General features: G+C 47.9%; 1 protein-coding gene across 1 annotated transcript; it reads right to left on the reverse strand.

The window, feature by feature from the left end:
* Nucleotides 1–575: 575 nt before the first annotated feature.
* LOC146789103 (uncharacterized) lies at nucleotides 576–10,611 on the reverse strand. Its single transcript, XM_085631031.1, is given in 10 exon segments — nucleotides 576–740; nucleotides 1,524–1,603; nucleotides 3,035–3,129; nucleotides 3,620–3,785; nucleotides 5,330–5,492; nucleotides 6,802–6,996; nucleotides 7,166–7,287; nucleotides 8,008–8,100; nucleotides 8,860–10,320; nucleotides 10,464–10,611. Coding segments are annotated over 10 exon segments (2,688 nt in total).
* Nucleotides 10,612–14,875: the final 4,264 nt, after the last annotated feature.

The following is a 14,875-nucleotide window of genomic DNA, read 5'->3' on the forward strand; positions in this document are numbered from 1 at the left end:
ATAACTCTTATAAAATAATGGGCAACGGTGAAGGGTTTAGGATTTATGTGATTCTGTGGCTGCAGCGTTTACTGCGTAATTTATCACATTTAACACATAATTTGCGGATTTCAACAGAACCTATTGTTTCTACCTCAAATGGATAAAAATTATATTTTCAGAGAGTGTGCTACATAATTTGCCTTTTATTTCCTCTTAGTTTTGATAGCCATGATACATATTTTTGTTCTCCCTTGAGCCTAATTCTAGTAGCCCAGACAATGGTAAAGGTCTGATGCAGAGTGCTTTTTGGGGCTGTGATTATGATGATGAAACCCATATTTCAATGAAAACTATGAAATATTTCCCAAACTTCATGGTAAATATGGGTTTTATACCACTGAATTTTGCACAATTATTGCACACACACGCTCACATACATGACACCTTTCTTTCACAGCTGCATCACAGGAGGATTCATGGTAAAGTGTACCCCTGACAGCAAAGAGAAAAGACAGTTTCTTTTTAAGGGCAATTTTATTTCAATAAATACAAACTCCAATATATTAAATAAGTTAAATACTATGTGCAGGTCCCTAAAACTCAAAATCTTCTATCATGGATCCTTGAAGCTCCTCTCGATTGGGTGGCCGGCACCATCCAGTGAAGCCAATAGTTCTGGTTGCAACAATATGGGATGTCTGGATCTGACAGTATTCTGTCACACGAACCTGGTGAGAGGTCTGACAGGACCAGACATCCTAGGAGTAAAAAAATAAATAGAATTTTTCAACAACATCGGTATCAGCTATAAATTAAAATTCCTTTAGGGCAGAGGGTAAAAAAATACATTTATGGTATAATGCTAGTATTTACCAGTGGATGTATTGGTATGTAATATTTGGCAGCTTAAATAGCTAAAACATGACGGACATCAAAGTATGATTGTGCGTCTATCATTTAAATAGATATGGAAATGTACAGTTTTATAACTTCATTTACACGTAAAACACAAAATACATTTGGATAAATACAGATAGAATGGTCCAAAAATAAATATGGATAAAGACAGATGGAAATGGTCCAAAAATAAATACCATAAAACCGGGAGTCTTAAATATAATGTACAAGCAAAGAACACAAACAGAATGCAACAGTATATATACATTAGATCTGTGCCCCTGCATCCTGAGGGGCGTGGAATCGAGGATCTGTCGCTATACACATCACCAAGCGCTGACTTTCAGGTCAATGCCCTGTCGGAGTGTGAAGGGTAGAAAATATCTGCAAATCAATCAAACTGAAGCATCCTGACAAAAAAGTATTATGAGCTGTCTGTAAGAATGTCCGACTCCACTGCCGTCTGTAAGTCTGTTCTGGCAATGTCTTCCCTTCAGCTCAGGCTCGACGCGGATATCCAGCCTCAGATTGTGATACTTCTATTTCCGGTTAATAAAGTGCAAATGGCAGCTGGCTCAGGCCTTGTGCAGATGCTGCTGTGGTCAGTAGAACAAGACTGGTCGTAGCATGTGGTAGCCTCACACCTGCGCGTTCTTCACCCGCTCGAACGTCTGCATGATGTGGGTGGTGGGGACGTAGCCCTCCCTCACGATGCTCAGGATCCCTGGAAAGGAAGAAGCACAATAGCATGAGATTGAGAGGGCTTAGAGAGTTCTGAGGTCTGTGAGCAGCAGAGGGAAGGGAAGAGACAAGCATAATGAGCACAGTAGGGATTGGCTCCTCAGCATCCAATGGGTGATGGAGTCCAGGAGGGAACCGCCCTCTCACATGGCATATACTGACTGGAGAAAGCGTGGGGTCTGCGCCCTCAAGGAGACATTGAATGACTGGGGCAGGGTGGGATATCATGGAAACAACAAACTGCTAAAATACAGACTCGAAATCTTTCACTGCCAAAATATCTACCACAAACAACAATCCCCCTGCAAAAATGTCGACCCACAGTAAACTCACTATCAAGCACTTGACCAATAATTTCAGACAGGAGATGGAATAGTAAGTTAACTCTGTATTTTAATAATTATGGAGTGAGTCTCACTGGAATTAGGAACTTTTATCTGGTCTAATGCTCTTTAAATAGACATTTGTGTATATTTGTGTGTGGTCAATATTTTGTAAATTTGGATGTAAGAATCTGTGATTCTGAGGTCTCTATTTTCAGATGGGACTAGAGTAAGGAACTTCAGGCATTGGGTAACTTGGACAGGGTGGAATTGTCCCTGAGAAAGAACAATGGGATTGGGGAAAAAATAAAAGATCCCGGCTTGGGGAATAGTGTCTTACTGAGGGAGGTTCTGGGTCCATGTGCTAAGTCTGAGTGAATTTGTAAGCACTATTACTAAATTTGATGAATTTGCAGTATGCAATTTGCATCATTTCTTCTTTATTAGAGATGGTTTTGAGCATAAAATGCCTCCGTAAGAGACTTCTTCTTTATTAGAGATGGTTTTGAGCATAAAATGCCTCCGTAAGAGACATTTTTCGCTGATTAAGTCTTCTAACAGTATCTAACATGACTTTTTCATGTGCGGTATATACTACCATGAAAATTTCATGCAAGATAAAGGCGAACTGAATTTCACACCGTTCATGTAATTTTATCAAAATTTTGTGAAACAAATTATGCAAGACGGTACACCAACAGTGCAGACTAATGATAAAGAGAAATGCTTGTAAAGTTGAAAGTAGGGGTCAGGATTTGGCAGAGGTAAGAAACCTCCGGTGGCATCCCTGCAAACTTTGAACAAGCGCTTGGAGTTTTCCTCAGGGGCTCAATAAAGTGCATCTCTTTGTTACGCATTCATCTTAGCCCCTTTAATGCTTCAACTGTCCATTCATTCTGGGCTTTGTAAGTCTGTATGCCTTGGACACCAGGAATCCACTGGATCCGGACAGTTTTTTCTCAAATCTCATGGCAGGTGGGAAGAGGTGGGGGGTGCCGAGCCCCCTGTTCATATCCAAGGATGCAACTGTTCTAGTTTGGGAATAGCAGGGGACAGAAATGAAACAGAAACAAGCATTGGTTAAGACCCACCTTCGTCTATTCTCAGACAGTTCACCACCGTGGAGCCCACCATCTCGTAGGAGTCCCCATCACACAGCACCCCCTCCAGCTTGTGCCGTAGACGCCTGAAACACAGAGCAGAAATACAAAATCACTCATTTAAAGAAATAATCGACAAAGGCTCAGGTGCTGGGGATTAAGGGAAAGACGGAGGAAGGCAAACATCTACCTGACCTCAAGCTCAACTAGTCAAACACACCTGTGTTTAATGCACCCACATATAGGCTTATGCCAAGCATCTCAAATACCCTAAAACATATGCGTGAGATATCATCAACACCCTTTTCCCTTCTTTCACCTTTCAGTAGCACCAGTCTAGTCATATGGTTAAAAAAGCCTAAACTCATTCAAAATAGCTCACCGCCCATCGATACTCCAACACTCTTCCATTCACCTTTCAGAATCTTCAGCTCACGCCCTTCCACAATCCTTGCCCCTGCCCCCAGCTCCTAGCAGCCATCTAGTAACTCTCAAACCCCAGGCACCATCTCTTATGCAGAAGGCCCAATCACAACCTTTTCCTGATTTCAGCCCCTTTTCTGAATGAGTACTCACGAGATGACCATGTCATGGTGGGTGCTGTCACACTGCCCACTGGGATTGGCAGAAGTGATGGCCAGAGGGCCGGTCATGTCGGTCAGGTGGGCAGAGATAGTGTGGTCCGGCACTCGAATCATGATGGAGTCTTTGGTGCCCACAATGTCATAAGCTGGTCCAACTCCTACAGAAGGAGAACATATAAAATGAATCAGCAATAAGTCAGGTGTGAGTGATTGAGCATTTGAGTTTGATTGTATTTATTTTCTCAGCATCATGAACAGAGTTGTTGTACAGTGGTGCCTTCATTTGGTTGTGCTTAATCTGAGCAGATGTTTGAATGGTCTAGCCTCAGAACATCAAGAGTTAATGAAGGTCCTTGAAGACGTGATTGCTCTAATTGTGCAGTGGGCACACATTGTCCATTTAGTATGAAAGAAGCTATACTAAAGCATTTCAAACAGCCACGGTCCGTGCAGGAAACAGCAGTGGGGCGGCTTTGGGGGGTTTCGAGGGACGATGCAGAGGGGAAATTAAATAAATATTTTCCCTCTGCATGGTCCCTCGATATCCCCCCCAACGCGGTCCCACCGCCCCACCGCTGTTACCTGCATGCACTGCGGCTGATTAAAAAACTGTGAAAGGCATGCACACATTTGTTTGTTATATCTTGAGAGGCCAGATGTCTGCAATACATAATGTTAAACATTCTTTAAAAAAGTATTTCTGTCTTATATCATTTTATGGCTGTTCGATATATCATTCTGTCTGCGTGAGGGACTATTTTACAACTGAAAAGTACACTGACTCAAACAAAACATTTTTTCTCATGCAGCCATAGTATACCGAGCGCAACCTTTCTTTGTTTTGTCATTGCTGCGCGGTTTAATTAGTGTTTTAGTCAGGAATTGTGCGAGTCACATATATTTCTTCATCTGGTTTATACACATGTACACATACATCACACACACACACACACACATATATACATAATATATATAATATGTACATGCAATGGGTACATGAGATGGGGGGTCTGTGTGCTTTAGGGGTGAATGTGCATGTAATACCTGCATGAGATTGAGGTCGCTACACATTAAAGGGGGTCTGCACCCTAATATGTATATGCAATAGCTCCATGTGATAGGGACCTCTTCAGAGAATGGGGGTCACTGGACCCTGATATGCACATGCAATAGCTATATGAGATGGGGATCTGTAAACATCAGGAGGGTGAATGTACATGCAATGCCTGCATGAGATGGGGTCTGTAGACATCAGGGGGTCCATGTGCATGTGATACCTCCATGAGATGGGGGTCTGTAGATATCAAGGGGTGAACATGCAGGTAATATCTGCATGAACTGGGGTATGCATATATTAGGGGGGGCTGAATGAACTCTGATATGTACATACAATAGGACCTGAGATGGGGTGTCTGTAGACATTAAGGGGTGAATAGACCCTGATCTGTACATACATTAGCTACATGAGATGGTGGTCTATAGACATTGGGGGGTGAAGTAATTCTTGCAAGAGATGGGGGAGGGTACACTTGGGGGGGTGTAAATAAAGCATGATCTAGACAAGCAGCATATACATGAAGTGAGCACACCCCTGAATTTACCCAGGCACAATTTTTGGCATTTGTAACCCCCACCCCTCTACCCTCCCCAGCCCACCTTTCTTTGACAAAGAAACAGCCCATGCAGAAAAGGTCACACGTACCCATCCTCTTCAGCCGCTCTCCCTTCTGGACAATGCAGCTGATACCCCCAGGGTAGACGCTCCCCATGAAGTCCCACAACAGGGGGCTGAACGGGGGTCTCACGGCCAGCAGCTGGTCCAGGTGGGAGATGCAGATACAGATGGGCTTCTCCAGGGGTCGGTCCTGCAGAGGATGGAAGAGAGGGAAGTAATGAATGGTTTAGAGAGAGAAGGGGGAGGGCAGGACCGTCAGAGATTATGTGCAGGATCACGTGATATCTAAGTGACCTTAGACCCAGTCACACCACCGCTGTAAATAAACTAAATGTCTCTAGTGCTAGCCAACAGATTGTACAAGTTAAAAGCCTGTATTGCCTTCTAATGACACTTACACCGTGACTCCTAATGTATGATGATTTATGTTGAACACGAGTTGTCTTTTGGCATTGTGACTGTTCTAAATATGTATCGTTAATCTCAGATATTGATGCAAATTCCTGAGGTCTGGAAATCTGTTGATTTCCATACCCGTCTCATTACCCACTGGACTGTCAATGTTATTGTTCCTTTTTACTGCATGTTTAAATAAATACAATCCTTTCCATTTGGAAGTACCACACAGCTCTAATTGTAGTTCTGTGCTTATACACTTATGTTGTTTGGTAGGGACCTATGTCTCTTGCAATACACTATTACCCTCGGTCCCTCTTGGCACACAGGGTTCCCTTGTTCTTTGTTACTCCCTTTCTAATGTCCTATAGCAGACAGACACTGGCCACAGAGTTCAATGCAATGGAATCTGCACAGTCTGAGAATGCAGAGTCACTGTGTAATCTGGGGCATTAGTATCTTTCTTGTGAACGTGATAGCATCTCGCTGGGATCTTCTGCCCCTAAAGCAGGGTTCTCTCCTGAGACTATGTGTGGACGGGAGCCCACACTTCCCTTATCACACCCATCTCGCACTCTCCCACAAAGTATGACAAGCTACCCTTTAACCTGGCTGCTTTCCTTGTTTTTTTTTTAAGTTTTGGAGTTGGAACTTTCTAGGCAGATATTACCATGAAAACCCTCACCTGCAGAATGGTTTTACCCTCTCATTTCCATGTCAATATATCCAACTATACATACTCCAGGCTGGTATCACCATGGTAATCACACCCCTGCAGAATGGTTTTACCCTGTAATTTCCATGTCAATATATCCAACTGTACATACTCCAGGCTGGTATCACCATGGTAATCACACCCCTGCAGAATGGTTTTACCCTGTAATTCCCATGTCAATATAACCAACTGTACATACAACAGGCTGGTATCACCATGGTAATCACACCTCTGCAGAATGGTTTTACCCTGACGTTTCCATGACAATGTCTCCGCCCGCAGGGTGACTTCTAACTGTTCTAGTAAAAGCTGTCCCTTATTCTTGAATGACAGAGCATCTGTCTCGGCCTCGGGTAAATTCTGCGGAAGTTCGCTCCTCGGTGCTCACCTTGATGGTGTATATCTTCTGGATGGCCTCGGGGTGTTTGCAGGAGGCTGCCAGGGCGTAGACAGTGTCTGTGGGGACCCCACACACCCCACCCTGGTCCAGCAGCGCAGCGATGGTCCTTAGGCTGCTGGTGCGATAGGATTCGGGGCACACGCAGTAGTCGGACGCCTCAACTTTCTCCTCTGACTTCGTTTCCTAAAAGTGCAAACAGCAGACAAGGGGTGAGACAGCGCCACCTAGAGCTGCCCTTGAGCAGCACATGCACATCCCAGAGTTAGAGGACTAAAGACTGGTTATTTGAGAGACACATTTATCGGAACTGAGTGTTAATTTAAGAATAGTAATCGTAACATATTGCATGTACTTATCACTGTACCTTGAAGAGAGGTGGTCCCATGGGAATTAGGTCCTTGCTGAAAATGCAGTTTCCAAGAGATGCCGCCGCTCCGTAGATACAGACGACACTGAAGACGGACAATACTGTGACTAAAAAAACACACAAAGACGGGAAAATTAGACTTTAAGTTTAATATTATCAACAAAAAAAGAGGCGCGTGCTGATCACGTTGATGTTAAACCAAGACAGGGGTTCCTTCAGGAGGGATTTTAAAAAGGTAAATGCCACCCAAGACGATAAAATATAAACATAAGACAGAGATTAATTTTTCACTCTACTTCGGTCTGTATGAAATTAAGTGTGGTAAAGCATTTAAACTGGTACATGAACCCCTGTTTTGGTTTATACTTAATTGCCCTGGTTCCTGGGGTTATGGGGCTCACCCCAACTCTTCGTATTATAACAAGGTGATGTTAAGGCAGCAGTGGAGAGACAGATACAAAAACTAAGAAATGTGGAGGTCTGGCAGAGAACCAGACAAATGTCAGGGTTGTAACTGACTCCATTCGAGCCAGGCTTGTCAGGCACACGCCAGTCCTTTCTACAGACCACTTCCCTTTAGCCCCCAACACATTACAGGTGGACTCGGGATGGCACTTGAAAGAAATTGGGGGTCACAGTTGCTCAAGTCTTTAGATGAGGACACTACGATGCCCCAGAACTATGGACCTATGGTGCATATGGACTATCGAGTGACAGGCACCGGCCCGAGCCCACTACAGCCGGAAGCAGCTGCTGTCTGTCAGGGCACCTGGGCCTCAAGTATTCAACAGAGGGATGACTGGACATCGGTATCCGGAGAGACTTACCCAAGGACATCAGGAAGACATTGATGACCAGGAAGGTGACGGCACCAACAGTGAATGCACCATAACTGGCGACGTGGATATTCAGCAGGGGACCTGGAGAGGGAAGAGAAGGAGGAGCAGAGGGTTAGTCATGGATGAAACAGAACAGAGGAAGGAGCTCTTCCTTCAACGGCAGGAGATGGCTAGGACCAGAGACAAGGGATGGAGGAGGACCATATACTGTCCAACACCTCACTCATCTAACAGCCAATCATGGTGCTAGATATTGGCTTCTAATGATGTGTAAAACTGTATCTTCCACCTCATCCTGAACAAGTGCGCCCTGATTTGGTGAAACACACTTCTCGAAAACACCTAATCCCAGTTCATCTGATTGATAATTCTGGTAAATATGCCCAGAGGTACAAGAAATGAGCAGTTATTTGAACAAAGGTGATAATAACTATTGGTTCTTCCCACAACTGGATGATCAACAATAGTTTATCCAGATCCATTAATGGTTCCATAAGTCATTAGTCCCCTCCTAGTGGCCACCAGCTGCACTCCTCTTCCACCCTTTGCCCTCCACCTGGCAGCCATCACATATGATCCCTAGCAGGTACTTCTTCAGGTCACTGGTTACAAGGGCCCCCAGTCAGAAAAAGAACTGCATGTGATGTCATCAAGAAACTACCTGCATGCATGGCTACTACAAATGAAACTAATAACCACAAATATACTTCACCCCCACTGCCCCTACTGGTATGCCTTAGAATCTAAACCACACAGAAGCTTCATGACACTGGATCCCTAGGACTTTTCGGAAAACCTTTTGCACATTGTAAAGAATAAGATTAAGAGATCACAAGTTACCTGCAAGTCGTAGCCACGCCCATGTGGCCCATACAGCAGCATAACAGAATGGTAGGACCGACCCAAATCTTCGACCTCTCTGGACCACGATTCTGCAGACGTACAACTGGAAGAGAGCGCCAGGGATCAGCACCCAAGGGATGGAGAGGTGGGCTCTGGTAGGGTCATCTAGGGACCCCTGGATGGCAGAGAGTGAGGCCAAGCCATTGCAGATGAAGAAGAGGGCATCAGGGAGCTGGCATCTGGTAGTGCTGACCTCCTGGCCTTCCTTAGACCTGCTGGTGACGCGCTTCAGGCACAGCAGCAAGTCCTGGAGCATAGCTGATGACATCACTTGGGGTCCAGTAGAGATCAACGACTTGTCAGCGATGGAGTTAATGAGGCTGGCAAAAGTGGCGTAGAGGGAGGTGGCTGTGTAAATGCTGCAGACCACTCCAAAGAAGATATGGGATCCCTGGAGTGGAATCTGTTGGATGGTGGAGACAGTAAGGAGGAGGAAGCATGAATTCTGCAGCACCTCCAGGAGGTCTCTGTTGAGGGACATCAGGCAGAGGATGCAAGCGGCGACCAGAAAGAACCAGCCCCCCACCATGCCTGCTCGGCTCTTGTCCACATTGTCCCCCGAGAGGAGCACCGTGAGAATGAACTCTTCCCAGGACATCAGCAACCAGAACAGGCTGTGGAGTCCAAGCTTGGTGGTGTGGTAGACGTCTTCTCTCAAGTAACTGTAGTAGCTGGCGCAGAGCTGGGACAGCGCATTGATGCTGACCCAGATGGCGCCAATGTAGAAGGTCTTCATGTACCCAAAGCAATAAAAGGCAAAGATGAGCGAGGCCACTGCGTCACCGATGTGTCCCAAGGCCATGGGCTCCACGTACTTGGAGTTCTTCTTGGTCTCCTCCCCGATGCCACTGGAAGAGGTGCTGTTGGCCGAGCCCAGAAGCAAGACGCTGAACATGGGGTTCCCGAAGCCTGGAAGGACATTCCTCTGGGTCAGGCCCTTCAGGAGCAGGGCAGTGGCGCCATAGAACCCAAACAACACAATGAGCAGCTCCAGGGTCCCCGAGACCACCAGCGCCCACTGTCCGAAGAGCCCCACTGCCTCGAAGACCAGTGTGAGGGTGATGGCGCCAAACACGAAAGGCATGACGTAGTTAACGGTGGCCGAGCAGAAGGAGAGGATGAAGGCGACGGCGGTGTATGCCACCAGCCCTGCTAATGCGCTCTCACTGACCGGAAGAGGGGAGGCAGCCATGATGGTCTGGCTATTAGAAATGTTCAGGGTTTGTGTGGTGTTGTGGATGGTGGGATACGCTCCCAGGACGACACGTGTAGCCCCGTAGCTGCTCCAGAGGGCCACGAATGCCACAAAGGCGGTGCTCCCAAGGTGATCGTACTTCCGGAAGCACAGGAAGCCTGCAATGAGTTGTGTCAGTCCTCCAATCAGGATGAGATGAACCCCTGCAAGAGATAACACATGAATTGTCAGCACGGGTGTGTGTGTTTGTGTGCGTGAGTGTGTACCCCCTCCCTCCAAGTGTTTTATACATGTTATCCCAGCGCCACCTGAAACTCTTTGTGCGATCTGTGGCTGCCACACTCACCTGCCAGGATGTTCTCCACACCTTCAGCGTTCACACTGGTGTGGAAGGAAAAGAAGTTCTGTAGGGCCACCAGGAAGGCGCTGATGATGTTGGCGAGGAAGCCCATGACGGATGGTTCACTGTAGTACACAGAGGCGAAGCCTTCCATGGTGAGTGGCAGACCTGGGGGTGGGGAGAGAGGTCAATAGACAAGAAATTAGCCACAGGTGAGAGTGGGATAGGAGGTGAGAGTGGGACAGGAGGTGAGAGGGGCAGGAGGTAAGAATGAGATGGAAGACGGGTAGCTGGGTGGGTAAAACCCAGATTAGATTGGTGCCCGGGGTTAGATGGGGAACAGGAGGTGGGACAGGAGCCAGAGGCCTAATATCAGACAGAGGTGAGATGGCAACACGATGTGAGAGTGGGACAGTGGGTGAGATGGAAGACTCATGTGGAGTGGGACAGTGGGTGAGATGGAAGTCGTGAGAGTAGGACAGTGGGTGAGATGAAAGACACGTGAGTGGGAAAGTAGGTGAGATGGAGGAGACATTTAAGTCGGACAGAGAGTGAGATGGAAGAGATGTGAGAGTGGGACAGTGGGTGAGATAGAAAACGTGTGAGTAGGACAAAAGTTGAGATGGAAGAAATGTGAGAGTGGGGCAGTGAGTGGGATGGAAGGTGTGAGAGTAGAACAGTAGGTGAGATGGAAGGCACATGAGAGTGGGACAGTGAGTGAGATGGAAGGCATGAGAGTGGGACAGTGAGTGAGATGGAAGGCAGGTGAGAAAGGGGCATTGGGTGAGATGGAAGACATGTGAGAGTGAGACGGTGAGTGTGTTGGAAGACAGGTGAGAGTGGGACAGTGGGTGTGATGGAAGACGTGAGAGTGGGACAGAAGGTGTGATTGAAGAAGTGAGAGTGGGACAGTAGGTGAGATAGAAGACACATGAGAGTGGGACAGTGAGTGAGATGGGAGAGACATGAGTGAGACAGTGTTTGAGGTCAAAGACTCTTGGAGGAGTGGACAGTGGGCAAAATTCGAGCCAGAATTCAGATAGGAACCGGGGGGGGGGGGGGGGGGGAGGAACAGGTAGTAAAATGAGAACAGACACTGAAATCGGTGCAGGGGATGAGATGGGGCTGGGCAGTGAAACTAAGACTAGGGCAGGAGATTAAATGGAGCTTAGAGGAGAGAACAGGAGCTGAAATTTGGTGAAAGTTTACGAGGTGAGACGAGTTAAGAAGTGAACCAGAGGTGAGATGCACAGAGAGACGGGCAGGTGGAGATCGGACAGGTGTCAAGTGAGAGCCAGGCAGCCTGTCGATCAGTGTAAGGCAGTGTAAAGGGCCGCACTGTGCAGTGTGGAGAGACAATGACAGGTTGCTCACGCTAAACGGTGTAGGCGTGGACAAGTTGATCACAAGAGGAAAGTATCATAGAGGGACGAAAGTTTGTACATACCGAGGGAAGGGAGCTCTGTTTTCCGTCACGGGCCGCGCCTCCGTTTTCTTTGAGGGACCCTTGGGTGAGGGTCGTCTAGCTTGCTGTATCCGAGGGACTCTCCTTGAGGATATGGTCTGGAAAGACGCCCAGTGACGACCGTTCCTATTTCTGAGGTGTACTCTGTGAGGGTAGCCCTTGCCTCTTGGGGTGACCTATGAGGGCCGGTCCTGCCTCCGAGAAGGTTTCTTTGAGGGTTGATGGGTCTCTTCTGTTTTTGAGGGATGATCTCTGGAGGGCCGGTGTGCCTCTTCTGTCTCTTAAGAGTCCTGTGAGGGAAGGTCTCGTCTCTGAGGAGTCCGCTGTGAGGGTCGTTCTTGTTTGGGGGTGCTGTGAGAGTCGTTCTTGTTTGGGGGTGCTGTGAGGGTCGTTCTTGTTTGGGGGTGCTGTGAGGGTCGTTCTTGTTTGGGGGTGCTCTGTGAGGTCCTGACCCCTCAGACAGCAGCTGCTCCTCTTCTGCCTGTTCAGTGTGTCTTGTTTTCGCCTGTCAGATTCCATCTGACAGCTGTGAGTTTATGGATACCGAGGCGATAGCCTCATTACTCCACATTCATTTTTGAGTTTTTTAGTCGCTGTTTCGGTTGTCTTATTGATGTGACGCTTTGTCTTCTGCCTGTTCTCCGCTCGCGCAGGTTTTATACAGTCTGAGGTGGGAGGGGCTGGTGGTGGTGGTGGGGGGGAGCCCTGGAAGGTGTGTGGAATTTCCCCCTCGTCTCTCTCCATCCTCCACCCTTCACCTCAACCTGTCCCTCCTCCAAGCTCCTCCCACTCCAGGGGGCCGAGAATGACCCGTAACTTTTATTTATCTTGAAACAAAGTTTAAAATACAGAGATTTCTCTTCCTAGGACAATGTTAACCGACGAAAGAGCGGAATATAATAAAACTAGAGGAAACACATGTCGACAGAGGTCGAGAGATGAATTACTATTTAGTTTGAGAAATGTATATTTAGAAGTTATTTTTGTAATAAAGATGATGGTGGTTATTAATATTATTATATCCAAGGCAGGTCTGGGCGACGAGACACAGTTCCCACAAAGACAAAGTCTGCGCGTGGATTGTCCCCCGCACGCGCTGCCGCGAGCAGGGGTTTCCTCGTGAATACTCGTGGCAGCGCCGTAAGGAAGTGAGTCTGATTTTGAGAGAGGGAGTGAAAGAGAAGCTGGCTCATCCTTTCACAAGAAGCTCCCAGTGGTGACTTCACGGCTCAAGCAGAGGACCCACGCCCAGAATCAGACTTGTGCAGTATCATGGTGGTGGCACCAGGGCTGGGTGTTGTGCTGAGACCTTCGCCCTGATCACTCATTCACAAGGGGGTAATTGTGGTGACTTTGCTGCAGATCTGCTCCAGCAACTTAAGGGTGCAGGGAGTGAACCCTCCTCAGGAGGACACCTTGTGCAATCAGATCAGAGTGGCTGTACCAGGAGGGCAGGGGGTGGTACAGGGTCTGGTGCCTGGGTCACACATTCAGAAGGAGCTCACTGTGGCGACTTAGGGGGTGGAATTCCCCCCCTCGCCCCCCTGGAACAAACTTGTACAATAAGATCAGAGAGGTTACAGCAGGAGGGCAGGGAGTGGTACAGGGACCAGTGCTTTTTGTTTTTTTACAGAGTTTTATTTAGCGCGAACTTGACGAGCACCAGTTGCGTTACATTTTTGTTAGGCGGGGAGATTAAGTGATTTGCCCAGAATCACAGGAGTTGATCGTCCTTGCCAAGACTCGATTAGAGGTCGACAGCCCTTGCTGTTAGGCCAACTCCTCTCCTGCTTGGGTCACACATTCACAAGGAGCTTCACTGGTGCTCTCAGGTGTGTGGGAAGTGGTGCCCAGGTATGTCTTTCACAAGAAGCTCAGTGTGGTGACATCACGAGTGGGGGAAGTAGTGCCCAGGTATGTTGTTAACGAAATGCACTGTGTGGGAAACTCGGAGTGCAGAGAGAGAGGTGCAGGCTCCAGCTATGCCTTTCACAAGGAGCTCAGCTCACTCTGGTGACATCAGGAGTGCAGAGAGAGGTGCAGGACCCAGCTGTGCCTTTCACAAGGGGTCAGCTCCATGTGGTGACACCAGGAGTGCAGAGAGAGGTGCAGGCTCCAGCTATGCCTTTCACAGGGAGCTCAGCTCACTCTGGTGACATCAGCAGTGCAGAGAGAGGTGCACGACCCAGCTATGCCTTTCACAAGGAGCTCAGCTCACTCTGGTGACATCAGCAGTGCAGAGAGAGGTGCAGGCTCCAGCTATGCCTTTCACAAGGAGCTCAGCTCACTCTGGTGACATCAGGAGTGCAGAGAGAGGTGCAGGACCCAGCTCTGCCTTTCACAAGCGGTCAGCTCACTTTGGTGACACCAGGAGTGCAGAGAGAGATGCAGGCTCCAGCTATGCCTTTCACAAGGAGCTCAGCTCACTCTGGTGACATCAGCAGTGCAGAGAGAGGTGCACAACCCAGCTATGCCTTTCACAAGGGGTCAGCTCCATGTGGTGACACCAGGAGTGCAGAGAGAGGTGCAGGCCCCAGCTATGCCTTTCAGAAGGAGCTCAGCTCACTCTGGTGACATCAGCAGTGCAGAGAGAGGTGCAGGACCCAGCTATGCCTTTCACAAGGAGCTCAGCTCACTCTGGTGACATCAGCAGTGCAGAGAGAGGTGCAGGACCCAGCTATGCCTTTCACAAGGAGTCAGCTCCATGTGGTGACACCAGGAGTGCAGAGAGAGGTGCAGGACCCAGCTATGCCTTTCACAAGGGGTCAGCTCCATGTGGTGACACCAGGTGTGCAGGGAGTTGAACAGGGCCTTGGCACGCCTATCTGTGAAGTACTTGTGGTTCAACCGATGCTGAGGAATTGAAGTAGATCCTATACATGTCTTTCACAAAGAGGTCTGCACGGTGACAGCAAGGGACACAGGGAGTGGTGCAGGGCCCATGAATGTCTTT

Source organism: Triturus cristatus, chromosome 10 (genome assembly GCF_964204655.1).
Source record: "Triturus cristatus chromosome 10, aTriCri1.1, whole genome shotgun sequence".
NCBI lineage: Eukaryota > Metazoa > Chordata > Amphibia > Caudata > Salamandridae > Triturus > Triturus cristatus.